The sequence below is a fragment of the Anas acuta genome, chromosome 5, assembly GCF_963932015.1.
Source record: "Anas acuta chromosome 5, bAnaAcu1.1, whole genome shotgun sequence".
In the NCBI taxonomy this organism is placed as follows: Eukaryota; Metazoa; Chordata; class Aves; order Anseriformes; family Anatidae; genus Anas; species Anas acuta.
In genome coordinates this window covers 3,388,133-3,413,418 of record NC_088983.1, presented here as the reverse complement: position 1 = coordinate 3,413,418, position 25,286 = coordinate 3,388,133, and the positions used below count along the sequence as shown (strand labels likewise).

At 43.5% G+C, this 25,286-nt stretch overlaps 1 protein-coding gene across 4 annotated transcripts in view; it reads left to right on the top strand.

The window, feature by feature from the left end:
• The window catches only part of DDHD1 (DDHD domain containing 1), a 65,434-nt gene extending 46,517 nt beyond the window's left edge, over nucleotides 1-18,917 (top strand). For all 4 annotated transcript variants that reach the window (XM_068682308.1, XM_068682307.1, XM_068682306.1 and 1 more), the window contains 6 exons: nucleotides 5,205-5,467; nucleotides 7,605-7,680; nucleotides 12,261-12,410; nucleotides 13,698-13,950; nucleotides 15,248-15,424; nucleotides 17,885-18,917. In XM_068682308.1, coding sequence (XP_068538409.1) covers nucleotides 5,205-5,467; nucleotides 7,605-7,680; nucleotides 12,261-12,410; nucleotides 13,698-13,950; nucleotides 15,248-15,424; nucleotides 17,885-18,066 — 1,101 coding nt within the window. In that variant the 3' untranslated portion in view covers nucleotides 18,067-18,917. The remainder of the gene's footprint in view (nucleotides 1-5,204; nucleotides 5,468-7,604; nucleotides 7,681-12,260; nucleotides 12,411-13,697; nucleotides 13,951-15,247; nucleotides 15,425-17,884) is intronic.
• The last annotated feature ends 6,369 nt before the right edge of the window (nucleotides 18,918-25,286 follow it).

The window sequence follows — 25,286 nt, the reverse complement described above, 5'->3', positions numbered from 1 at the left end:
TGCCACCCGGACTCCTGAAGGGTTGGGATGAGTTGTTTGGGTTTGGTTTGGTTTATGTGTTGGGAGTGATGTGCCAGACAGGCATGTAATTGGAAAGCAGAAAAGCAGAGGGGATTTATGGCCAGATCAGAGCAGGCCCAGTGACCCATCAGGCCTGGATTGTCAGCCTCAGCTTTGTCTTCCCCTCAAATTGCATGACTGTCACTCTGGCTCTCAACACATATGCAGAGAAACCCTTCTTTGCTCGGCTTTTAATTAAGTTTGCAGAGGGCATAGAGCACTTAACCTCAGTTTGTCAGAATATAAGCTGGTGACTTCTCAGCAACTTGATCCTGTCAGCTTAAGTTTCCGACACGGAAGATATGCTGGCACAAGTTCAGCTGATAAAGGGAGCTCCAGGCAGCTAATAATCAATCTGCTTTTCATGAAGCAAAAATGAAATAGTTTCCCAAAAGAGCCTTGCAGAGCAGTAGCAGCATGTGGCATCTGCTCGGTCCTGTGCTGTTTTTCTCCATGTGTTACTGAAATCTTTAACCATTGGAAATCAGGTCTCCCTCTTGCCCTTTGGGATAAATAAAACATCTTAGAAATGCATCCATGATTTGGATACTGCTGTGTCAGACTGTGTCACAGGCTGTGTCTCAAGTGGCTTTATTTTTGCAGGTCTGAAAATATAATGGCACATAAGGGCGCTCTACCAGGTCTGAGGATTGTGGGTTGCTTAATTTGCCTGATTATGACTGGCTATAAAATCTGCCTTTGAAATTTGACTCTATCAAAGGCTCTAGGTGTTGTAAAGTCCGTTTTTATCTGTGTTTTATGTTCTCTGGTTATACGTGAGCATTTGCAGTGGTGCATTTGCAAGGTTCCTAGCATTTTAATCCTGCAGCAATCTTCTGCACTGAAACCATCAATCTGCAAAATGTGCTCAGGTTTTCCTTCCCCAGAAATCAGAACAAAGGGAAAGGACTTTTCTGGAAAGGAAAATAGGAACGATTGGAAGATTTTCTGTACCTTTCTTTCAAATATTGCAGTGTCCTCAGGCTGGTGGTAGACTAACGTTGTGGTAAGAAGGTTCAGCTGGGATGAAGGGATTTGATGTGGCTGTTCTTGAGGAAATAAGCAGTGTTCCCGTTGTTACAGTGGTTTGATCTGCTCATAGCAGCCACGTAAGCCTGCTGCATTTCCCTGGTCCCTCCTGGAAGAGCTGAGGGTAACACAGAGCTTAGCAGCCAGCAGATTAGCAGTCAGAGCAGCAAGCAGGGCTTGTGGGAGCAGCTGCGTGGAAAAAAAATTGACTCACTTGACTGCTGCCACATTTATCCTTTTTGTGTGAGATATTTGAGCTTGTTTAGTCTGTGCAAGAAGCCTTTAGGAGATGGTGATACGGGTTGGGCAAAAACTCGAGGAAACTCGAGCCTTTTTGTGGGGAAAGCTGTGCTAAAAGCCCTTCTGGGGGAGGCTGGCAAAGAACAGCAGTACTGCAAGGGCTGCAGAAATGGCTCTTTGTCAATGCTCAGTCTCACTGATCACCAAAATAAGGTGGAAATGAGGAGGGGAGAGGGGAGATGGAAACAGAGAGGGGTCGGTTCATGCTGCATTCCACTACTCACCTTTTTTTTTTTTTTTTTTTTTTCCTGGATGATTCCTACTTTCCTGTTTTCAGGCAGAAACAGCAGGTGTTTCCTAAGCACGTAATGGATCCATGGAGCAGCAGGCAGCGAGGATTAGGCTTGGCAGAAACACAGGGGAAAGCAGAGGGCAAAGGGCTTCCTTGTTGGGAAGCCATCGGGTATAGCCGAGGTGTGAGCAGGAGAAGTTCTGCCAGCAGGAGACCAGGCTCTGGGCGATGCACCCTCTGCTTACAACCTGCAGCATCCACTCAGGTGGTGGTGAAAGGGGACCTGATTTTTTTTTTCTTTCTTTTTTTCTTTTTTTCATTAAACAGATTCCCATAAACCATTTAAAGGGAGGAAAAAAACACGACAAGCTGTAGATAGGGGGGGGGAAGCCAGCTTTACAATCCAATTTAGGAGAGAAAATTTGATAGATGGCTCTGTTTGCGTTTAATTTCAATGAAATGTTGATTTTGATAAGGACAATTGATATTTATAGAAGGTATTTATAATGGTGGGTTAGGATATGTTCAGGCTGTAACTACAAAACAGATCTGAAAGCACTTCACATTATACTTGCCAGGCTAAAACCCTTTTCAAAACAAGCTTTTGTTTTACAGGTCAGGGTATTGTGTGCTTTTTAAGACTAAGAAAGCAGATCAGGATTAAATAATACCTTAACTTTATAGACTGCTTAACTAAATAATTTTGTAGCTGGGACTTAAAATGAATCTTCTTTTTCTTTTCCTTCTGTTGTTTTTTTTCCTTACTGTATATCGAAAGGATCAGTTGTCTGATCAGAGTTGTTTTTGTCATAGCAGAAAAATTAACCATTCATAGTGCTTCAAGACCCAGAGACTTTACTACAGCAGATCTACAAACAAAGTTGTAGATCACCAAAACAGTGATTTGGAGTTTACAAACAATATCTGTCAGATGATCTAGTCTGAATTAAATATATTTTGCTCTGGTTTGCAAACTTAATTATACTGCTGCTTGGAAATTCAGTTTCATTGCTGTCCATGTTTTTGCCTATCTCCTCAGTCATGGCATGTTTTTAAGGAGCAGGACGGTCAAAAACAAGGTTAGATATCGTGCCTGACCATGACTTTCCAGGAATTTGCTGTTTGCATTACGCCCCAAAATGGCAAGAGAACAAAAGCTTCATAAGGAAATGCCATGATGCCAGAAGGTTACTTATGCTCTCTGTGCTGATGGGCTGTGGGCAGGCTGACAGAAGATCCTTCCTGGAAGGTGTCTGCTGTTCCTCCGAAATAAGACTATGGTAAAGGAGAGAGAACACAGGACTATTGAGTTAAGTTGGGCAGCACACTGGGGACAAGAGCTTTAATGCAACAAGCAACACAGGAGAGTAGCTGAGCTGTTATTTCTAACTTCCCATCAGAGAAAAAAAAAATGTTGCATGTTGGCATGTATTGCTTGGGATTTTCAGGTTTAGCTTGTTAAGGATTTTTAAGATGAGACGGCATTGCTTCTCTCCCTTCTGTACTCACAGAGTACCTGGAAGCCACGATGAGTCCAGCACCAGCCTGCTTGGCATTTCTACACTGCCTGCTCTGAACCCAGGAGCCCATGCTCCAGCCAGAGCACCTACTGCATGTCTGGGGGTCCCGTGCTCCCTGCTGAGGTCCCCAATGGCAGGACAATGTGTGTGAGCTCCCTCGGAGGGTACCACAACAGCCAGGCACACAGACACCAGAGAGCAGCATTCCCTCTTATCTCTGAGCTCCTGGCAACAATCCTGAACCGCTTTGGTTTCAACAGATCTGTTATTTTGTTCTGGATTGTAATCAAAACCTTTTTTTACCCGGAGAAAATGCCAGCCAGCCAAAGCAAGTCCTGATTTCTATTTTCAGCTCTTGCTAAAAAACCTCTGCCTGGTTGTTCATGTGTGAAAGCTGCACCCAAAGTCTGCATAGTGCCAAACGCATCGCAGTGAAAAGACTCGAAAATGGGAATGTTGATATTTTCCTCTCTGAGCTGTCGCAAGGCTTTGTTAATCGTTTCACAGTGCTGTGAGGGATAGGGCTTGTGTGGTTTCTATCTCAGTAAAGAGTGTATCAGACACTGACAGTCCTAGTGCCATTCATATTTATATTCAGTAATGATTCAGGCACTTGAAAAATCATGCTCAAATTACATGTTCTATAGCTCTAATTTCCTGTTGCTAACAAGGAAATGATTTGCAATTTCTTGTTTGTCCTCCTCTGTGCCACAGTCGGGAAGCATCGCTCAGTCACCATGCTGAATAGCACAAGTAAAGCTGCCTTTTTTGTTTTGTCACATTTCTAAATCTTCTGGCTTTTTCATTTCTCTTTAAAAATTATTTCTGTGAATCTTAACATTTATTTTTATGTACACGAGTACAGGATTGGAAGCAGATAAACCTCTAGGAGATTCAATTAACTTAGGGCCAATACGTATTTATTTTGGTAGTATCATAAGATGATCATAAGATTAGCTTATGATGTCTGAGAACTATGTTGCATTCCTATTTTTCCTCCAATATCTCCCAGAAACCTTTAACCAGTAAGCATCCACTCTGTTTTTTAGCATTGTTTAGATCAAATGTTCAAATTCTAGCTTTACCTGTCTCATTTATACTCTTTCTCTTCCCCTATCTTCCTTTTGCTTGAGGTGAGGCTTTTTGTTCTTTATCAGCATTATTTCATTCTGATTTCTCTGGAAAAAATACATTGGGTGTAGTATGGTAGGAGTAGAAGTAGGATAAAAAGCCTACTTGTAGATAGACAGTGGGCAGAATAATGAAAGGCTGAATGAGATGAAGAATGCTTTACAAAGATCCAAAAAGCAGGTTGGGATATTTTCTCAGAACCCATTTAGGCTGTCGCTTTAGTGTCTGAGCATATCAGTTTTAGTGGATTTATCTTCCCAGTCCCTTGCAGTGAGGTAGGAATGCTGATATTTCGTTTTGATGAATAGAGAAGGGAACATTTACGTGCAGGGCTTGTCGCAGAGATGCAAACTGGTTCCAGATCATGTGGCCCAGGCTCCTTCCAGCCTCCGTAGTTAGAAACGGAGCTGAACCTCTAACAGAGGAGAAACTTAGTGCTGAGAAGGAGAAATGGGGGGAGAAACAAGCAAATGGGCTACTAGTGAAAACAGAGACCTATCGCTTATCTCGTGAGGATGTTGCTGAGTAATTCAAGCACGGCTGTTATTTGTTTGAGGGTTTATTTCAATATCATGCCTCAGGCTGTGCAGTGCAGCAGTTTTAGGGTTACTAAAAACTGCTGGTTCCTGGTGGACCTGGAGGGAAGAGGTGAACAACTGGAGTCAGTGACAGTCATGTTGCTGCCATCAGAAACCCAGTGCCCCTCAAATCCATCTGTTCTGCAGGTGGGCATTTTGAGGTCTGTTTCTAGAACAGCAAAAGAGTTGAAGCGACCCTAAGGCTTTGTTCAGCTCCTGAACCTATGCAAATAGACCATCGTGCTTATTCAGTCTGCATGTTCAAGAAGCTGGTCTCTGTAGTGCGTGAGTATGCACAAACAGGAGTGATAAGATGATCTTGTTAAACTTTCTCCCTCTACTGTCTTAAAACAGCTTGTCAAGGGGCTGCAGCAGGAACTGAACCGACTCTACACGCTTTTCTGCTCTCGGAATCCAGAATTTGAGGAGAAAGGAGGGAAAGTCTCAATCGTGTCCCACTCGCTGGGCTGTGTCATCACCTATGACATTATGACTGGCTGGAACCCCGTCAGGCTTTACGAGCAGTTGCTGCAGAAGGAGGAGGAGGAGCTCGAGGAGAGTTGGATGAGTTACGAGGAGCAACGTTTACTTGAAGAACTTTACATAACCAAACAACGGTAATGCATCCACTTCTCATTATGAAAGGAAAAAAACCACATCCCTAGATGATGTCCTTTGGGTGTTTCCAGAACCCAACGTGGCTGTTATCTTTTGTGGCTGCTGTTCCTCTGGTGATACTAAATGGCAGTGGTAAGAGCTAAACACAGGACTAAGCAGTCAGAGGTAGCTGGTACTGCTAATAAGAGCTCTGAACCCATATCCTAAGGGCTGTACCAAAACCAAACAAGTAGCTGCTGCTTACTGCCTGCAGGCACTGGGAGCTGCTCCTAGCCAGGAGGGAAAGGAGAAGGTCAGGCTGTTAGCCCTCAAGAGACTTGAGAAACACAGCAAAGTAGCTCGCAGGTGGACAGTGAGCTGAAATACTGAGAATCTGAGTAGTGAAATTTCTACGTTTCTGGAGAAAATGAGAAGTTTTCTCCAAGGATTAGCTTGGAAATTGAGCTGCACCAGCTGGATTACAGATGCTGTGATTGCTGTGATTGGGCTTATGGGATTACTGCTCTGCTGCGGATCATTTACCAATTTCTGCCTGCTGCCATTTGGAAATGTTAATGCAGTTCTGCACGCAAAGCAGCACTGCCCATTGTGGCAGATTGGATCTTGGTTTTGGTGCCTTACAAGCATTGGTAAGGATTCTCAGTATTAGGGGACGTTGTAGGTCCCTTCCCCATTCTAACCTCAATTTCAAGGTGCTATGAGGCCCTTGCAAATAAAAAATCCAATAATAGGAGCTTGAACTTCAGTCTTTCAGTGGGAAGGCGAGGATAAATCATGGTCATGGTTCTTTTTGTGCCTTCTAGAAACCTATCTTAGTACTGGTGGCACTTGGGAAGCATTAATACAGCATCAGATCTCTTGCAGTGCTTGAAATCAGTATGTGTGTAATTAGAGATTGGTACAGAACATCTCTTAACAGCTGCAAGGCTGGATAAAGTGCAACCTTTCTGAGAGAAGGGAAGTAAGAGACCAAATAATCTTGCCTAGGGGTAAAGCAAGCTTTCAGGCATATTACTGGCATGTAAGTAGTGAAAAATTACCATTTTCACACTTACACTCCAGCTCCTTAGGCGTTCACTGAAGTGTTTCAGGTTTCATCCGTGGTAATTCAAGTACCATTTCAGACAGGCACTTCTGCAATAGATAGAGTGGCTCTCCTGTTCATGAACCACCTTAGTGTCATGCAGTCTTAAATGCTACAGGATGCCAGTTTTATATTTGCTTTCTTCTGAATTTCTAGTGTTGTAAGGTTGTCAAGTACGTAGTGGATTTCTGGAAATACTTATAACTGAGTAGGGTATGTGACAGCATGTATAAATATTCTACGTTGTAGAATAACATGAATTTATTCATTGGAACCCTTCAAAAGGAGTTCACAATAGTCGAACATTCCACATACCTTTTTTAAAACACGTTCATTAAAGCATACTAACATTTTTGAGAGTACCACTTTTCAGAAAGCTTTAGCTCCAGACTTGTATTCTCCCTCATCAGGATGACAGAGGTTAAACTTAACATTTTTGTTTGTAAAATGCTTTAGGAGAACTTGAAGAGGTTGTTTTTTTCCTCCACTGAAGAGGGCGTAATGCTCTACCTATATAGGAGGCATTTTATATTGTAGCTGCTCTTTATTATTATTATTATTATTATTATTGAATTTATGCTGACTAGAAGAACAAGTAAATGACCTTTTTTCATGATAGTTGAAAATGTGGGATGCTGTCCTCCAGATACTCCACCACAGTATAGAGCTCCATAATGCTTGGGCCATGGAGTTTCCCGTGGCTCTGGTTAAAGGAAGCAAACAAATAAAAACCAGCTGATTTGGGTGCAAAACCATCAAGGAAGCAGGATGTGAGACACCTGCTCTTGAGGAAGACAGATAGCCAAGTTCTTGGGGTGATGAACAAGGAAACTGTCATGTCTTGATCGATTCCTCCTGTTGTCAGAGAAACGGGATTTCACAAGCATTGATCTTAATCAACTGGACTGCCTCAAAGGAAAAAAAAATCAGCAGTCACCCTTCCTAACAAACAAAACTCTTGGACCCTCCAGGAGTGCCTGCTTGGATCAGAGAAGTTAATGCTATTTTTTATTTTATTTTTTGTATCTCAGAAAGATCTCCTTATTTTCTAGGTTGAGAGAGATAGAGGAGAGGTTACAAGGCTTAAAAGCATCCACCATATCGAAAACACCTGTCTTAAAATTTAAGGTATGTATGTCTAGGTCTTTACTAAATGTTTTGCTTGCAGTAAAAGTGCACTTGAGTTATTCTACCTTTTTTTTTTTCCATGTCCATAGACATAATGTTGGTAGAAGAGTTTGAATGTTTATGGATGTGTGTAAACATGTTACTATATTCATATATTACATTTTATTTCAAATATATATGTTTATATGTAAATACATAAGCCAACGTATAGATTGTTACATTACACACACGCACAACCACGTGGGAAGGTAAAAGCCATTTGGCAAACTACATCAATCACGTATCTTAAAAATTTTCACTTCTATTTTGTCAACTAATCCATTTTCTTTGGGGACTCCTTCTAACATGTCACACCTCTGAGGAAATCTGATTGAATTTCCTCCAGCAGTGGATTTTCCTTCCAAATTACTCTGGTCTGACAGTTTGGACAAGTTACTTTCACTCTCATGAGTTGCTTCCTAATAGATTGCTTCCTAATCGGCTCTGTAAATTGCTAGGATTTATGTTACTGGAAAAAGACATTTTCTAGCTTCTTCGTGGCATACGCAACACTTTATATTTGCTCTACTATATCCTAAAATATTAAATGATAAAAATGTGACATGATAGATGGGAAGAAAATAGATCATTGCTCTTAACTTGCCATTTTTCTTTCCTTCTGAGTTCAGAAGCACTTCCAGAAGCCAAGGTCAATCCTGAGCCATGAAAAAGAGGAAACTAACCATAATTCAATTTGTCATAGCCTTCTCATTTTTTATCACGGCTTAAAAACACATGTTGTGCCATTATCTCTGCCACCAAAGAAGCTGGAGCCAGACTGATACTCCTTTAGCTCTGTGCAAAGATGACTCTTCACTCAGCTCTGCTTAAACTGAAGATTTCTTTGAACAGATGCTTTTTAGAGGGAGCAGCAAGGGAGGGGAAAAGAAAGGTGGAAGGAGGGGACTGTATCAAACCAAATTGCTGCTAGGTGTTTTTCCAACACTGTGCATCCTTCTTCTTACCCTGATTAAAAGAAAGACGTTTGACTTCTTTATGCTAGTGCTCCTAATGTAAAGTAGTGTTTTACTCTGGTGACTCCCACTGCTTGAGTACTGCGCTGGAGACAGACCTCAAGGGGAGGTGAGGAGACCTCCAGGGGAAGAAGGAGGCTTTCTGGGAATCTGATGGCAAGAGACCTCTGCCAAGGGAGGTTTTCTGCAGGATGACATTGAAAAATTATTGCTCATGAGCAAGCCAGTCCAGCTATCTGAGGGTGACTAGCTTGTTGAAAGAGAAAGAACTGCTTTGGAGGTACTGACTAGTAAGCACCTTGGCTCTTTCATGCCAGGCCGGAGCTCTAGGTGGTCATGAGTTACTACTATTCGGTGCAAATGCTTGATCCACAGATTACTTTGGTCTGTGCAATGCGGGCAGCTGGACTCTGTGGTCCCTGATCTCCTTAGGCTGTATTGCACAACCAAATGGGTACATACAGTTGTAATGAAAAAGATTAGCCAGAAAATGAAAATGTGGGGAATGATGTGATACATACCTCTTTATGACTCCGTGGTTCATGAAAATAACAGTGTTGTGAGGTGATATTCAATCACAATATAGAAGGGGAGAGCAGGATGTGCCTCAGTTGCTCCCTAGTACTGGGGAATGGAAATTAATTTAAGTCTGGACTTGGTAAGGTGCTGGCCCAAAGTGCTTCATGATTCCTTAGCACTTCTAATTCACCTATGGTTACAGAAGCTCTTCCAGGAGAAGCTCCAGCTTGTACTTCACCCTTTGGTTTCTATACAGCTTAATTTAACAGTGATATCAATATTGGCAAAAACAACAAATTTATGTAAGATACTAATGTTCTACCACATGTACAAGAACTATGAGTGTTTAATAGGATGCTGCTGGGCAACCTTATCGGAGAGGAGGAAGACTTTAAACTGAATACAAAAATGTGCCAGAGTAGTTCCACATGCAACTGTCCAGTTAAATTCCCCATGTAATACTGATGGATACTCTCTGTTCTTTGTGTTAAAACTGCAGAACGTTTCTGGGCAAAGGAATGGGTAGAGGCTGCTGGAGAGGTCTGTATTTCCTCTCTGTGGGAGGAAATTTGGGATCCTCCAGGCTAAAAGGCAGAACATAAATGTAAACTGTAATTGCCTTCTGTCTCTTCTGTTTTAACTTCACCACTGAACATGTTCATCTATCCCCCACACTCATTTATGCACAAAGGAGCTGCGCTGTCTTACTTCTGTTGTCTCATTCAGCTATTTTATTTTTCTCTTCATTCTGAAAAAACGTCAGTCTTAAGTTGAATGGATGACTATTTGGCTCAGCTTCTGCTTAACGTAAAAATTAATTAATTATGACTTCTGCTTATGAATCATAACCGGCAGAAAAGTGCTATCCCGAAAGGTCATGTTCTTAAAAATTGCTTCTCTGCTCTTAAACATTTACAGTGAAGTATATGTGAAGTGCCTCGCTCCTGCTTCATGGAGAAACATCAAAATTAATAGATGCTTTCTGGGAAGATTTTAGTCCTCTGTTCCCAGCAGGTTTCATCAGATCCTAGTCTTCTCTTCAGCCACTTTGCAGCAGTGCTAAGAGTCTAATGGCTGCAATTTAAAGGACTTTATTTTTGGAAGACTCACTGTCGATTTTTAGTGTGTGCTGCTTTGGTATTGATCCGTCGCCACCCCTTAAAGTACCCTCCGTTTGGTACTTTTGTCTTTGTAAACATTTCCAGAGGAAATGAGAGAGCTGGAAGATCACGTTGAAAGGCTTGCACATGTAAGAAAATACGTAGGAAAGAACACTGTGGTCCAAGAAAATGTCATCTGTCTGTGGGTGCTGTTAATCTTCTGTTTACCAGTAGAAACAATGGAATAAAAGCCATGTACCTTGTAACCATTGCAAATATTTACCTTTTGAGATTCTCACCTGGTCTGTACTTGCCTAAGGTGAACTCATTAAAACATCTTTAAACTATCTCCAAGCAAGCGTTAAGGTGGCGGTCACTTTCTGATTTCTTCCTGAAGCAGAAAGACCATAATTGTGTACTCCCAATGTGGTATACAGGCGTATCAGATGGCCAGGGTTAGAAGTTAGTTACTCAGTTTAAAGGATTACACAGTGAATGTCTGTTCCTATTGTATTTAAAGATGAGAAAGCTTTTTGTCCAAACTGCAAGAATGTAAGGCTCTTTGTAAAGTTTAATTAAAAGAAAGAAGAGCTGCTTTGAACTAGGCTAGAGTAATAACACAGATGACAGCGAGCAGTGCTTTGCAGCATATGACATTGAATAGCTTTACTGAAGACCTAGATTTTTTTTTTTTTCTATTGAATTGGGACTTGGGAGTTCTTTTGGATGGAAGAGGTGGAGTAGCAGTGCCAAGTAAGAGGAGGAAGAATGTTTTGTTCAGGGCTGGAATCTGATAGATGAAACAGACCATTATTTCCACACCCTCGCTCCATGTGCTGACATACAGTGAAGGCGTGTGGGAATCCAGACATTCTCCACGTGCACTTAGCAGGAATTAAATCATTTCTCTCACCAGTTCGGCAGCAGTGCATCGATAGTTGCTTGGTTGTAGTGCCTTGCAAACTGGCACTATTGGGAAAGTTCCAGTGAAGTTCTGATAATGGTAAAATTAATCTCTCATATAAGAAAATATTCTAAAAGTTAAAGTATCTTTGACTTCTGAAAATACTTTTGACTACAGAGTTTTACATTTGATGTTTCTAGGAGACGATGTCTGAGGATTGGTAATGGGATACGAAGCCATTCACCTCTGGGTCACTGTTGAATCCCGGCCCAGGTTGGTAGTGACCAAAAGTCGTTACCACTGCTGCATGTTCAGTGACCTGTGTCAGATGGGTTAGTGATCGCAGTCCAGATTCACTCAGCTTGCTAAAGGCAGTCCTTTTGGAGCAAAGTCACGGTAGCTTTGGACAACAGGAGTAGCCTGCAGGGTAGCTCGGTGTGCTGTACCTAGGTGGTGGTTCCTAACACGTGATGTGGTGGCACTTTTGACAAGCACCATTCTGTTCACTGAACACCAGATGTTTTTAAGAGGATGTACCAGCCCGTATATGTGTGCGTGACTACCATGAGAATTCTGTGTGTTGTCTTTAATCCTCAGTTTAGCTTGCATTTCCACTTCCTTGATGGTGTACACAGCAAAATGTGTCCTGGCATACTTGGCGAGGGTGAGGCTGAGGGGCTGTGGTAGTCTTTGGAAAGAGAAATCAGACTTCAGTCTTGTGAAACTCATCACATTTCCTTAGTGTCTTCCAAATTCTTCTCACCTTACCCCTTCCAGTGTTGGTAGACTCATTTCAGTTCAATTATCCAACTTGTTTTTCAGTTTTTTGAACTATGCAGCACCACAACATGTAATAATGCTCTTCTGATGGCAAAGGGAAATGGGAAACTTAACCTGTTATGTCACACTATGGATGTTATAGTGCTCTTCCCTGTTTTGAGTTATTAATACTGTACGAGTCTCTTGGTTATGAAACAGAGAAATCAAATCCAGCCATTAAAAAGCATTACTTCCCTTATTAACGTAGATGAAATCTCTCCTTAGGTTGAGAATTTCTTCTGTATGGGATCTCCATTAGCAGTGTTTTTGGCATTGCGTGGCATCCGTCCAGGAAACAGCGGTAGTCAAGATCATATTCTGCCCAGAACAATTTGTAACCGCTTACTAAATATTTTTCATCCAACAGATCCAGTGGTGAGTTGTAATTGCAGTTGCAAGCTTTTGCCTTGAGTGTTTTTAAGCATCAGCTGTGTGATAATATGTGATCTTCAAAGCATGTGAATCAACGCAAGTGTGTTACAGCACAGGACTATGCCTTAACGATTATTGTATAACTGTTGAATATTTTCTACAAATAATTGCCTTAAATATCATATACTTTGCTTCTCTTTTCATATTAGTAACGGTAAGATGTGAGAACACTCAACTTTTTTTTGCAAAGACATGAAATTTCTCACTCTAGTTCCAACTTTTATATAACTTAACTGATTTCTGTTAAATGTCATATGTCCAAAGAGACTACTGCTGTTAAAAGAAACGCACACAAGCAGTTCACAAGATACTGCAGAAAATCAAAGACGTTATTCAAGGACCCCTTGGGAAAACAAACAGATTGTTAGAGGGTGGGATAGGACTTGGGAAGGAAGTGTTGGTATAGCTTTGCCCTGTCCTTAAGCTCTTCCATAGGCAGACAGTATTCACTGCTATCAAAGGCAGGATGTTGGGCTTCTGATCTGTATTGCCTCAGCAACTTCTTTGATGGAAGTCTGATTTGGGAGTTTCATGCTTACTGTAGAATAGTAATTTGGGGGTGTTGTTGGTTTTAAACTCTACCTGAAGCTTTCAGCTCCAAACATGCTGGTTTTTGCTCATCTGATCATCTTCAGCTCTAGCAACTCCAAAAACAGAATTTTCCCGAGATACCTAGGATGATTGGTCAGGCAACAGTCAGCAAATAGTAACTTTACTTAGTTCTGGGATAAATAAATGCAGAACCCTTTTCTATAGCTAAGTAAACATGAAAAATAAACAAAGAATCAATAGAAAGTGACTTTTTAATAGACATACAAATGCCCTTCCAGTTCACGGTTTGTGCAGGGATCAGTGAAGATTTATCAAACAAAACGTTCACATAGTTGGTTTTCCACTCTGTTTCACTGTGCAGAATCAGTTTAACTTGTGTGAAGTGTAGTCTTTCCAAGCATAATGACAAACATCTGTTAATAGCAGTTTTTGTGTCAGTAAGAGGAATGGGTAGCAAAGCTGCTGCAGAAAAATATGCAAATGTGTGTGTATAAGCAACTGGGCAGCTAATGTATCTCCCAGATGGTAAAAATAATTGAACCAGAGTATAATGCCATTACTTTGTCATTTTCTAGGCTTTACTTGTTACAGATATTTTGGATTTGAGGTTGGAGAAGACTCTGTTTGGGAATTTTTCTTAAGCATTTTCTCTCAGTATTTTCTGAATTATTCTTGCAGGCCTATAGGTTAGAACCTTTAATTCTGAAACACTACAGCAACATTTCACCTGTCCAGATCCACTGGTACAACACTGCAAACCCTCTACCTTACGAGCATATGAAGCCAAGTTTTCTCAACCCAACAAAAGAACCTACCTCAGTAACTGACGGCGAAAGTGCTTCAACTGTACCGAGCCCAACTACTTCACCAGTCATGGTTCGACGCCACTACGGGGAGTCTATAACAAACATAGGCAAAGCCAGTATATTGGGTAATTGCTTTTTATGTCCTTTTTTTTATATAGCATCTTCTTGTATAGCTTCACTGCGCTGTGGTATGGTGTTTAAGGTGCAACTGTCAGCAAGCTATTGCTGGCTATTTTTAGTGTTTGTTCTGTGTAGGTGTATTGCTTGTTTTAATCCAAACTAACATTTACTTTGAAGTAAAGATAGTTTACATAATACACTGGAGTCAAGTCTTGAAGGGAGAGGATGTGGGTCAGGGAGTTTATGCTATTGCCGCCTTATTGTTGTCTGGCTTATTGAGGTAACATCCTGGGGGTTTAATAGTTTCCACTGTACTTCATGGAAAAATGTTTTAAAGCTTGTTTTGTGACTACATGTTCTGCCATTGACAAATAGGAGAAAAATCACTCCATATAAAGTATTACAGTTCTATTTAATTCATCATTTTACTGAGGGAAATTCAGGCTGCTTAGTTAGGAAGCCTGTCCCCTTCTGGCTTTCTGACTCAAAATAAGCTCTGATTTAGTTCAGATTAAATTCACTTTCACTGGAGCTTATATTTGAGCATGCACTTGCAGTTTTTGTTGACTCAAGGACTTCGTTTAGCTCTCTATGTGATATTTGGAAGCAGGTTAATGTGACCTAGCACAAGGAATCTTTCCAATCTAATAAATAGAGTGTATAAAAGCATTTTAGTCCTTAAGTAAAAATACAAAATGTTCCAAAGCAGTGTTCTCTCACAGTACACTGCTTTTTGCTCTTTTACCATAGTAACTTTAATGTCTTGTCCATAAGGTGGCAGCAAAGTCAGGAGAAAACAACACAGATTTGTTCTTAACTTTTGTACCCTTCTTCCTGAGCAACCAAAATAGCCCTTCTGAAGGGTGATATAGCATTTCTAAATCTCCGTAAGGCTCATGTCAACATAAGAACCCTTAACGAAAGGAGTGTCTTAAATGTCCCGATGGGATCCTTATGTTCAGAAAGTACTACCGCTGTTATAAAACATTTTTGTCTTAGTCCTCGACTTTTTATGAAAGAGGAATTACCACACATCCTTTAAAAGTTCAAAAGTGTTATTTTGTATTTTTGTTCCCTTAACTACAGTTTCCAAATTATAGCTTTTGCTTGTACACTAGATTAGTCTCATGGTAAGCAGCGTACGCTTAAGTCAGATAAGCTGTTCCCACCCTAGAAAAGCATGAATAGTGTTTTCCATCATTCAGCTCTAATTGATGGGTGCTACAGTGACTTTAATTTGCAGTTTGATTTAGCTGCTCTTGTGCTTGTGTTTGTGTTTTTTTCTCTCCGTGCTGAATGCAGGAGCTGCGAGCATTGGGAAGGGCCTCGGAGGGATGCTTTTTTCAAGATTTGGTCGTTCCAGTACAACACAGCCGCCTGAGGCCGGGAAAGACGGAGGAGAGGGGGACGACAAGAGGGCCACTACTGTTGGAACGCCGCCTTTCTCACAAAGCAGCTCAGCCTTTCTCGAACCCACATGTTAGTGACTAGTCCCCCTTACATCCCCTGTGGGAACAAGGCCTTCAGTGGGCCGTGCGTGTGTGTTTTGGGGGGTGGGGTTGGAAATACCATAACGTATGCCTCTGTTTAGTTTTGTTGGTTTGCTCTAAAATTATAAAAAAATTGAGTCTGTTCTTTTTGAATCTCTTAAGACAGCGATGTGCCTTTGTTGCTGAGGTTAATGGTTTCTTGGCTGCATGAGGCAAAGTGTCACCAGCAGGTCGGGAGGGGCGATCCTTGCCCCATCCTCAGCCGTACCTGGAGTGCTGGGTCTGGTTCTGGGCCCCCCAGTACCAGATAGACCCAGGCATGATGGGGAGAGCCCAAGTAGGACCCCCGAAGTGCTGAGGGGCCTGGAGCACCTCCCTGTGAGGAGAGGCTGAGGCACGGGCTGCCCAGAGCTTGGGGGGCTCCTCGGGGACATCTCCAGCAGCCACCTGGCCATGGGGCTGAGCACCCTGCTCGGGGGGGCCCTGCCGGGGCTGGGGTTGCACCAGATGAACCCTGTCAGCCTCAGCCATGCTGTGATTCTGTGAAGGCTGTCCAAGGACTGACTTTGTTCTCCCTGTTATCTTTTTTTCCTCTTGAAAGAGGTTTATGTACTTGTGCCTGTTGTGTATACACACACATGTATGTGTGTATGAGTCCCAGCTGATGAGATCTGTACATCAGTAGTTCCTAGACTGTCACTGGGGAAAGCAAAACAATTCCTGCAGAGAATCCCACTTTCCGTGTACCGTGAAATGGATTTTATTTAAACTTGCCCATATATTTGCAATTCTGAAGCAATCCATGTTTAAAGGCGTTTATGACTGGAAACAGAGGCTGTCCTTGTCCTAGCCTGAACCACCCGGAACACAGCGAGCAATTTTAGCAGATGCATTTTTTTAAAAAAAATATAGGTACTTCCTTTACAGACACTCATCCTTGAGAAGTTTAAAAATAAAATCATTACAAGGCGGGGCTTTTTGCAATCTAAGCAGTCACAAGTATTAGCCCTGTTGTATCTTGTGATAGCGTTCACATGATGCACTGCAGCCTGTTGATCGCTGCTACTTTCAACAGATAACCTTCCTGAGTCGGTATCGAGGACAGAGGCTTTGTTTTAAGGAAACTAACTAACTTAAGGAAATCAGACCAACGTGACAGCGAGTGTTGTGGAGCTGCTGATGAGGTCGTTTTGGGGGGTTGCACTTCAGGGCCTTCTGCACGGTCCCTGCATCCCTCTCTGCTGCAGCCCCATCCCTGCTCCATAGAAGGAGAACGTGGAGCAGAGGCCAGCGAGGCTGCAAGCAGAATGATGCAATCCACGGCCAAAGTGTTCATTTCTGAGGGAACAGCCGCACGGCTTGCAGTGGGTTTTGGCTTCCTCCCAAGCTTCTGTAACGGAGACGGAGTTGGTCGGGATGTTTTTTTCTGCAGAGAGACTGATTTTGAACACACGCATCTTAGTGGAAATGACTGTGGTTGTCTCCTGGTATGCAAAGGCTCCGACTCCCTCTCCTCGCTGCGTTTTGGAAGGCAGTGAAATGCTGCTGTAAAAATATGAAGGCCTGTCATTCCCTGATGCTGCTGTGCCATGACTGCGGAGGCAGCGCTTGTGTGATGCTCCATTTATGCGGTCTTGGAGCCAAGAATTAAAATTCCTTGAAATTGGCTTTGATAAATAGCTACATTTTTTACTCAATATGGGGTTTTGGCTTTTCTAGCTAAGCAGGCTTTTAGTTTTGTCCTTTTCATTCTATTGCTCCTTGTAGAGATTTTCTAACCACTAAAGTGCCTTCACAATAGGTTAGCCATTGGCCCAGTTAAACACGCAGTGAAAATTGCTTTGAATGTGTTATTAATCAAAGCAGCCATTGAAATGAAAGGATAACTGCTGAAACGTATTTGGAATAATCTGGAAATTAAAAAGGCTAGTGCAATGTAGGAACTGCTCGTTTTCAGAAAGGGCATGGAGTATTGCATGTAGTCTCCCTGTATAGCTGCTAGAGATGCAGCAAATTTGTTTATTGCTGAAAGTTCTGAGCCATACCCATTCTGACAGTTTCCCAAGGGGGTCCCAACATTTCCTGGATACTTTGGTGTAGTTATGTGCGTAAATAACTGGATTTCCATCATTACTATGTGGAAAACAGCGACTTAAAAAATGCTAGGTTTTTCCAAGCTTTAGGTTTAGTTTCTGGTTTTTGTTTTTTTTTCCTGAACTAAGCACCACTCGTAGGTCAGGTTTTTGCTACATGCGTGTGTGTTAAAATGTATGTATGTGTTTTTAAAAATTGCAGTTGATTTATATGAGTGTACTGTTAAATGTGAACATGGGGTTGCGTTCATTTTATATACAGCAAGCTGAACTTAAGTCTGAGAGAAAAATATGCAAGGATTCCTTCCAACTACATACAGTTCTAACGACATTTCTGTTTCTCGTTCAATTTCTAGTGGAACTGGAGCACAGGATTGATTTCGAGCTCAGGGAAGGTCTTGTGGAGAGCAGATACTGGTCTGCAGTCACATCACACACTGCCTATTGGTCATCTCTGGATATTGCTCTCTTCCTTCTAACCTTCATGTACAAGCACGACCAAGACGATACCGACAAATCCAATTTAGATGCTATTTGAATTTTGGACTGGGGATGGGGAGGGATGGGAAAGGAAATTTTAAAACGAATGGCACAAAACTGATGTCTTACTGTTAAACTGCAGTATATATGGCATGGAGGTTTCAGGTTTAAGTGCATGTTTGGATTTTTTCCTGTTTCTAAAGAGCAAAAATGATTTGTATTTAAAAGCACTTTATAGTTTTAAACATTTTGCAGTGCTTAATTAGACCTGAAATTATTCCAAATTCTTGTTAACTTTGACTGTATAAAGAGCCGATACAATGTGTAGCATCACGTAAGCACAGTTGTGCAGTGTGCTTGGGTGACATACTTGTTAATGACCATAATTGCTGTTTAGTTCATTAAGGTATAAAAGATTAGTTGATTAAAAAAACTAAATTAATTTCCATTAACAAAATATATGTTCCTTACAAACCTAAAACTGCCATGTTCTGATGTTTTATGTATCAGTAAATAACAAGCGGTGGTGTCATTTTTCTAGGACTTTATTCAGCTCCACATCCTGTTGTCCACGTTACCATTGAAAGACCATTCTGACTGCTGGCTTCCGAGGGCATATTATACGTGACACATTTAGAAACTAATGCTGAAAAAGCATGAAGCAAATATTTGAAATACTGTAATTATAATTTATTATCTCTAACTGTTTCATTTTATTCCAGTGTATAAAACATTACTTTTTTACTGGTTTCTTTTGACATAATTTAAGAACCACATTTATTTTCTACAGTGTTAAGACTTTTTCTCAGAAATACATATCTTTGTACTACTATTCAAATGAATATATGGACACTGTGGCACACTTTAAGTATTTTTTCATTAAAATAAATATTTGTGGTTTCACACAAATGACATTAGTCACCTTCTTCTCAAAGGTAAGTAACTGCTTTGCTAGGCTTGTGCTTTTTAGGCTCCAAGCGTTTTTTTTCCAGAATATGAAGGTTTTGACCTCACATGAGCCTTGGTGTGCAGAGGATCCAGCTGTCTTTTGCCTGCCGTTATTAAATGTATATATGTGTGTGTTTGTATAAAGTTGTATGCATATGTGTGTATATGTGTATGTACAAGGAACCTATCGAGAGGAAAGAGAGCAGCATAAAATAAACTTGGTGAGGCCTGAGAATACCAGAACTTAGATTAGATTTGTATCTGAAACTAATTCAGGAGTTGTGAAGAGAGAAGTGTCGTGATGAAAGGCAATAATCTCCAAATGAAACACTAAAAGGTCGTTGCTGAGATTTTAAAAACATGCGAGGCTCTGGAGAAGAAGTGTCAGATATATGGCCTCAGAGCTGCCTCTGGCGGAGGTATTTATGATCTGTATGGCACATTGAGAGGCTGCAGAATCTAAACTAATGTTTAAAAAAAAAAATGAGGCCGTGGTGTTGGTGAATAGCTGTGTTCTCAATGTAAACAGATGTGTGAACATCAGCCCAAAACAGCAGACAGCCTCAGCCAGCGGTTAAGAGATGTGGAAACCACCCAGGCTTCCCTTTCTGAAATCCAGGAGGGAGAGGGCAGCTGTTCTCCCAAATAATACTGCTCAGGCTGTTTGTTGCCCCAGGCCATGGTGCAGTGGGGAAGGAATTAGGCCTGTGTGTTGGGGGTATGGATTTAGGAAAATTACGAAGAGATAAAAACTAAAAGGGGAGGAGAAGGTGACAGAAACAGCACTACCATAAATGCAGTGAAATAAAACTGAAGCAAGGTGGGTGGGTGCTGTAAAGGACAAAGCATCAGCGTGGAACTCTGGAAAGAAACCCTTTTGGCCTCGGTGAATTGTAACTCCAGTGTCTGGCACGTTTACCTCGGTTGATGAACAATCATTAAAAATTAAAACCAACCCTTTAAGAGGAGGAAGATTGACACCTCTGCTCCAGAAAGCAGGCTTTTGTTTACATTACTGGTTTTCCAGATAAGTTGTTTAATTGACTCTTCCTAAATAGGAGAACTCAGACATAAAAGGAGAATCTCCTTTTATATTTAGAGCGTGCAAAACATTTCCAAATGTGTACAGTCTGTGCTTCAGTACTTTGAGTTGGATAATGTCACTGCTGTGCTATCCCCTTATAGCACTGCATCGATGTTAGATCTCTTTTTCAGTGCTGTAAACAAAAGGGGCTTAATTCCTGTAATTCTTGTGGTCTGTGCGAACTCTGCCGTTGTCCAGAACGTGTTTCAGATTTATGGGATAGCAGTTTCCCCCGCATCAGGACGTGCTGGTGCTTGCTCACTGCTCTCCCTATCAGGGGCGAGATCCCTGCCTGCCTGCTGTGCACCTCTGGGCAGAGCAGGGAGAAGTCCCCCAAAGTCCCCCCATGAGAAGGCAGAGGAAGGACCAGGACCTGTTCATCGCATTGCATTTTTTTCTGATTCAGTGGATTATGATTCTGTTCCAACTTGTGACTTCACGAAGCATCTACTAATCGCTAAGCTTAATTACAAAGAGAAAGCACACCTAAAGAATAAATGGGAATCTATTCTAAAGTGCATGCAGACGCATTAAGCGTGCTGTAGGCAGGCTTTCATCTTTTTAATTCTCAAGAAAACACCTCTTATCCTCCTGCGAAGATGAAACACCGTATGGTAATTGAATTTTGAAGCTGTTAGAAAAAGGGTTGCCCCGTTCCTCTGCTGCGGTGCAACACAGCTGCAAGTAGAGTCACGTCTCTGCATGCTAGAGTCTAAATTTCATGCTTCAAGCTTTCTGGTCAGATGGTCCGCAGCATAATATAGAGCTGGAATGTCCTGGCTTCCAATTACTGACTTGTTTTCATTTGCAAGAACGATGTTTAGCTTTACAAGCTGTGTTGACTGGTGCTTTTTCTTGAGAAACGAAGATAAGGGAAACGCACTGCGGTGTCGTCCGTCTTCTGACAGATACCGAGCTGTTTGCTGCAAAGTGTCCTTGAGTTCTTTGTCCAAATTTGACACTTGGAGGGGATTTTTTTGCTACGAGGTCATTCCTGCAGATGGTCAGCGCTTTTTTTAGTACTCGACTCCATCCCTTTCCTCCCAACTCTCGTGGCTGTGCCCTAACTTCGCATCCCCTGTATGCGCTCCCCTTCTCTTTGCTTGGCAGTGTTTTTGGTGCTGGGGGGCCTTTGTTTTATTTTCCCATTTTATTTGGCTACCTTCAGCACTTGGCTGAACTGACAGATGTGTCCCGTTTTCGTATTTATATTACACCTGGCTGCTGCCTCTTCCTCCTTTATGACTTTCGGTTGTCCTGGTGCTCCTTTCCCGTGCCACTTCTCAGCAGAGCTGAACGTGCCCGTAGCTACATGGGTGAGAAATATTCATTAATATTTTTTTTACTTCATTAATCCCTGTCAACTCTTTGCAGTTAAATAGTTAGTGTATATCACTGCATCCTCTGCCTAGGGAATTTATTTCAACTTTCATTCCGTTTCCCATTTTTCTGTTGGTAGCTTGGAGCTGAGGTTTCTCCACATTTTTCTGCTCGAGCCAAGCTGGAACCAAGCAGCAGTGGGGTCGGACAAAGCCACGTCCCTACTCCTCACCATGCACCTGTGTGATGGTTATTTTCTGCTTTACGGGATGGACTTCAGCCTGCCATTCTTCTTCTACTCCGCATTTGGTCTGCGTTTAATAATTATTTTCCGCAAAAGCAAACTTTCTCCTGGTGTATTTTTTCCCTCCCCCTTCCGCAGTTTTTTGTTTTGTTTTGTTGTGTTTGCTGTTGTTGCTGTTATTATTTTTTTAACATATTTATTTATTTATTTATTTATTTATTTATTTATTTATTTATTTATTTATTTATTAGTGCTTCGATCTCAGGCCCCTGGACTTGAAGCTTGCTTCGAGACAGTGCTTGTCTCAGCATGGCCGGTGCATCCTCGGGACCTAAAAGCGCCGTGGGCGCTTTGCAACGTGCTTGAAATCCCGGGGGCAGGTATTGCTGTCTATGGGGAGACTTCTCCAAAAGCTGAGCTTTCAGGATGGGTGTGTGCTCTCCCTCGCTGTCCCTGCCATCAGTCAGCTTCGTTTGGGGCCTGACAGCGTTTGTCCTCAGAGCACTGCCGGCAAGCAGCAGATCTGGGCTGGCCTCTCCAAAAAACGGGTTCCCCGGTCTCAGTGGGATTCCCCTTTCCCCCGTGGGGCCCCCGTTTTGCTGTATAGATGGCACAGTTTCGTGCTGTTACAGAACCACTTAGGAAGGCATGCGAGGCTCCTGATGCTGACAGCGTGCTGACACAGCCTCCTCTTCCCAGGAATAAGAGGAGGCGGCTAATATATGGGCAGAAATGCCTGGCTGTCAAGCTTTCGGGTCATCCTGGAGGCCAGTGCTCTCTGGGCCCTTTAGCAAGCAGTTTCTTTCCAAGAAGTCCCCTGGGTCCCCAACAAACCCCAGGAATCCCGGGAAGCATCTTGTGGGTTTGAAACCTTCAGTGGTTTAACCCAGAGAGCTCTTCTCTGATGGTTCTCTGGGCATCTGCCGCAGAGCTGCTCCTTAAATATGTCCTTAAATATTAAGGACGTGTATATAAGGATATTAAATATATCCTTATATATGTTATAAACCTGTTTCCTAAATAAATGCCATTTCTTCCATCAACTCTGCCCATCCCCAGTGCCAAATCGACCCTAAGGGTGAGCGTGGGAGAGGGGATGCTCCAAAGACCCCACAAGCTCCAAACCCCCCACGTCTGATCTGTTCCTGCCGGTTTTGGGGCTCTTTCAGTTTCTCTCTGGAAGCCAGTTCCTCATCTCCGAGCAGCCCCATGCTTTCACTTTTAGAGTTTTGATGTTTTTTGATCCTGTTCCGAGTCCCCATACCTGTTCTGGGTGAGTGCCTGGCATCATGTTAGGTGGTGGAATAAACATCTCCAGCACGTCGGCTAACCACATGGGCGCATTTCCCACTGAGAATCCCTGAAAATGGCAAAAATCTCTGCGAGATGAAGATGAGCCCTCTGAAACATTTTTTGTCCTTCCACCTTTTATCCCTGTGTTTGAGGACCGGGTGAGGAGCACGCACGTTTCCAGCCTCAAACTGCCGGCGTCCTCTCGTGCCGACTTCCCAGAATATTAAACACTGTGGGACCTGTCAGAAACGATTTGCACATCTGTCATTATTTTTAACTGAGGCTTGCGGGTAAAAATAACCTTGAAAGCGCTTTTCAGGCGTGCTTTCGGGACGGAAATGGTCAGACCTAGCTGCAAAGGAGGTCTAAAAAGGGCCCTTCCAAAACTAACACTGCTCATCTCCCCGCTGCTGTCTTACCGGAGCGCGTTGAGGGAAGGAGACGGGGATTGCTTTGGTTGTGGAAAAAAGAAGAGGGCGGAGATGCTCCCTCCGAAAACGGGTGCTGTGCTGTCACAGAAGAAACCTGCCAGCTCCTCGTGCCGGGGAGGGACCCGTCCGCAGCCAGAGGGGGGAGGCAGGTGGGAAAAGCAACAGGCAGTGATGAAATCAAGGCAGGGCTTGGCAGCAGCCTGATGCCTATCGGCCGGCACGTGCTGAACACGTCGCGGCTTGATGCTCCCGGCAGCAGGGAAGGAGCTGCCCAAGCAGGGGGGCTCGGTCCCAGGGCATCCCCAGGGACCCTGAGCATCCTCCTCAGACCGCCCTGGGAGCGGTGGGGCTGGCATCCTGCCCTAGCAGCACAAAAACATCTCATCCTTCACCAGAGCGGCACAAATTGGGATCCCGATGGCTGAAGCAGGGATTGCTCCATCCCGCCAGCTTCCCACCCAACGCCACGGGGCTGCTTTCGAGGGATCTCGTCCCTTCCCTCCCCAAGTCTCTGGGCTGACCGCGAGCCGCGCTTTTGACATCTGCACCCACGAGGGCTTGGGAAAGAAGCGCCGAGGACCGGCTGTGGGGCAGCATCCAGCTGCCCAAGGGAAAGCAAGAGCGTCGGGATGCTGCCGCCAGCGTTTTGCCAAATTTTTTTTTTTTTTTTTTTTTTTTTTTGCTGCGTGTCGTCATCACGACGGCATCCGCAGCCTCCTCGGCTTTATGATTTACGGTGCTGTGTGTTCGCAGCCCTCCGGGGAATACTTCTGGGGGAAGCAGGAGCTCTGGCTGCAAGCTGTGTCTGGGTAAAAGCGCTGAGGTCCTCGCGAGTTGAGGCGGCGGTGTCTGGAAAACGCATGTGAGGGTAAATGTAACGGGGGTAAATGTCCTCCGTGTGCTGTTGTTCCACTTGTTTCCCCACAGTGGAAGCCGTGTTTTAAAGCAGGGCTTTAAAACGAGCCCGAAAGCGCCTGCAAAATCATTTTGCTCCCTCCAAACAATTTAGGTAATGAACCTGCGAAATCGGTTCCCGCCGGCTCTCCCTGCAGATACCCCTCTCCTGAACGAGATTTTCCTTCAGATTTGGATCAAACCCGAGGCTTGAGTCATGATTTTGCTTTCTGGCTCGGCCGCCGGAGCAGGGAGTGTTGTTCAGAGTCCTGGCTGTTGCCATCTGCTTTTTTCATCAAGTCAAAGGGTGCAACTCTCTGCGCGCTTCCCCCCTCCACTGACTCACTCCCCAAATATGCTTCTGGTTTAGGATGCCTCGGGACTTCTTCCTGACATAAGGTTTTGCATTTTGTGCCTGGATTTGCCTCCGTGAGCCCCCAAATCCCCCGACCCTGGTGGGGACGGGGTGGAGGAAGGCAGGGGACGTGCTGTGGGGTGGCAGGTTGGCCACCTGCACGTCACCTCCCGCTGTGCCTGGCAGCTCTCCTGCTTGCCCAGGAGCTCGTGGTCCCCTCTGATGTCCAGGTGAGCACTTCGCATCCTGCCTGTGGGGAATTTGGCATTTTGCCTGTTCACCTGACCCCGAAGGGAGAGCTCTGAGGCATCCTCCTGCTGCCAGCTTGCTGTGTAGGGCTGTAGGTCTACCTCCCATCCTCACCCCCCCCCCTGCAGAGCCCAAAAATCCCAAGGGACGAGGGAGAGGCCAGGCAGAACAGCTCTCCTGCCTGCTTTCCAGCCGAGGAGCTGAGATGCCAAGAGTTAAGCGGCTGGCCCGAAGCCAGAGCGCTTGGAAACGAGCCCGTTTCTTCCTTGTATTAGCTGGGACATGACCGTGGAGCATGCCTTGCCCTGCTGGAAATGTCACCCACGTTCTCTGGAACGGGCTATTCTGCAGGGAAACATCCTCCTCTCCTTTTTATCCTTTTTATTTCTCCCCCAAACCACTCTGCCTGGCAGGACAAGCCCCATCCGTTTGGCTTTCTGGGATGGAGCAGAGCAGCGCC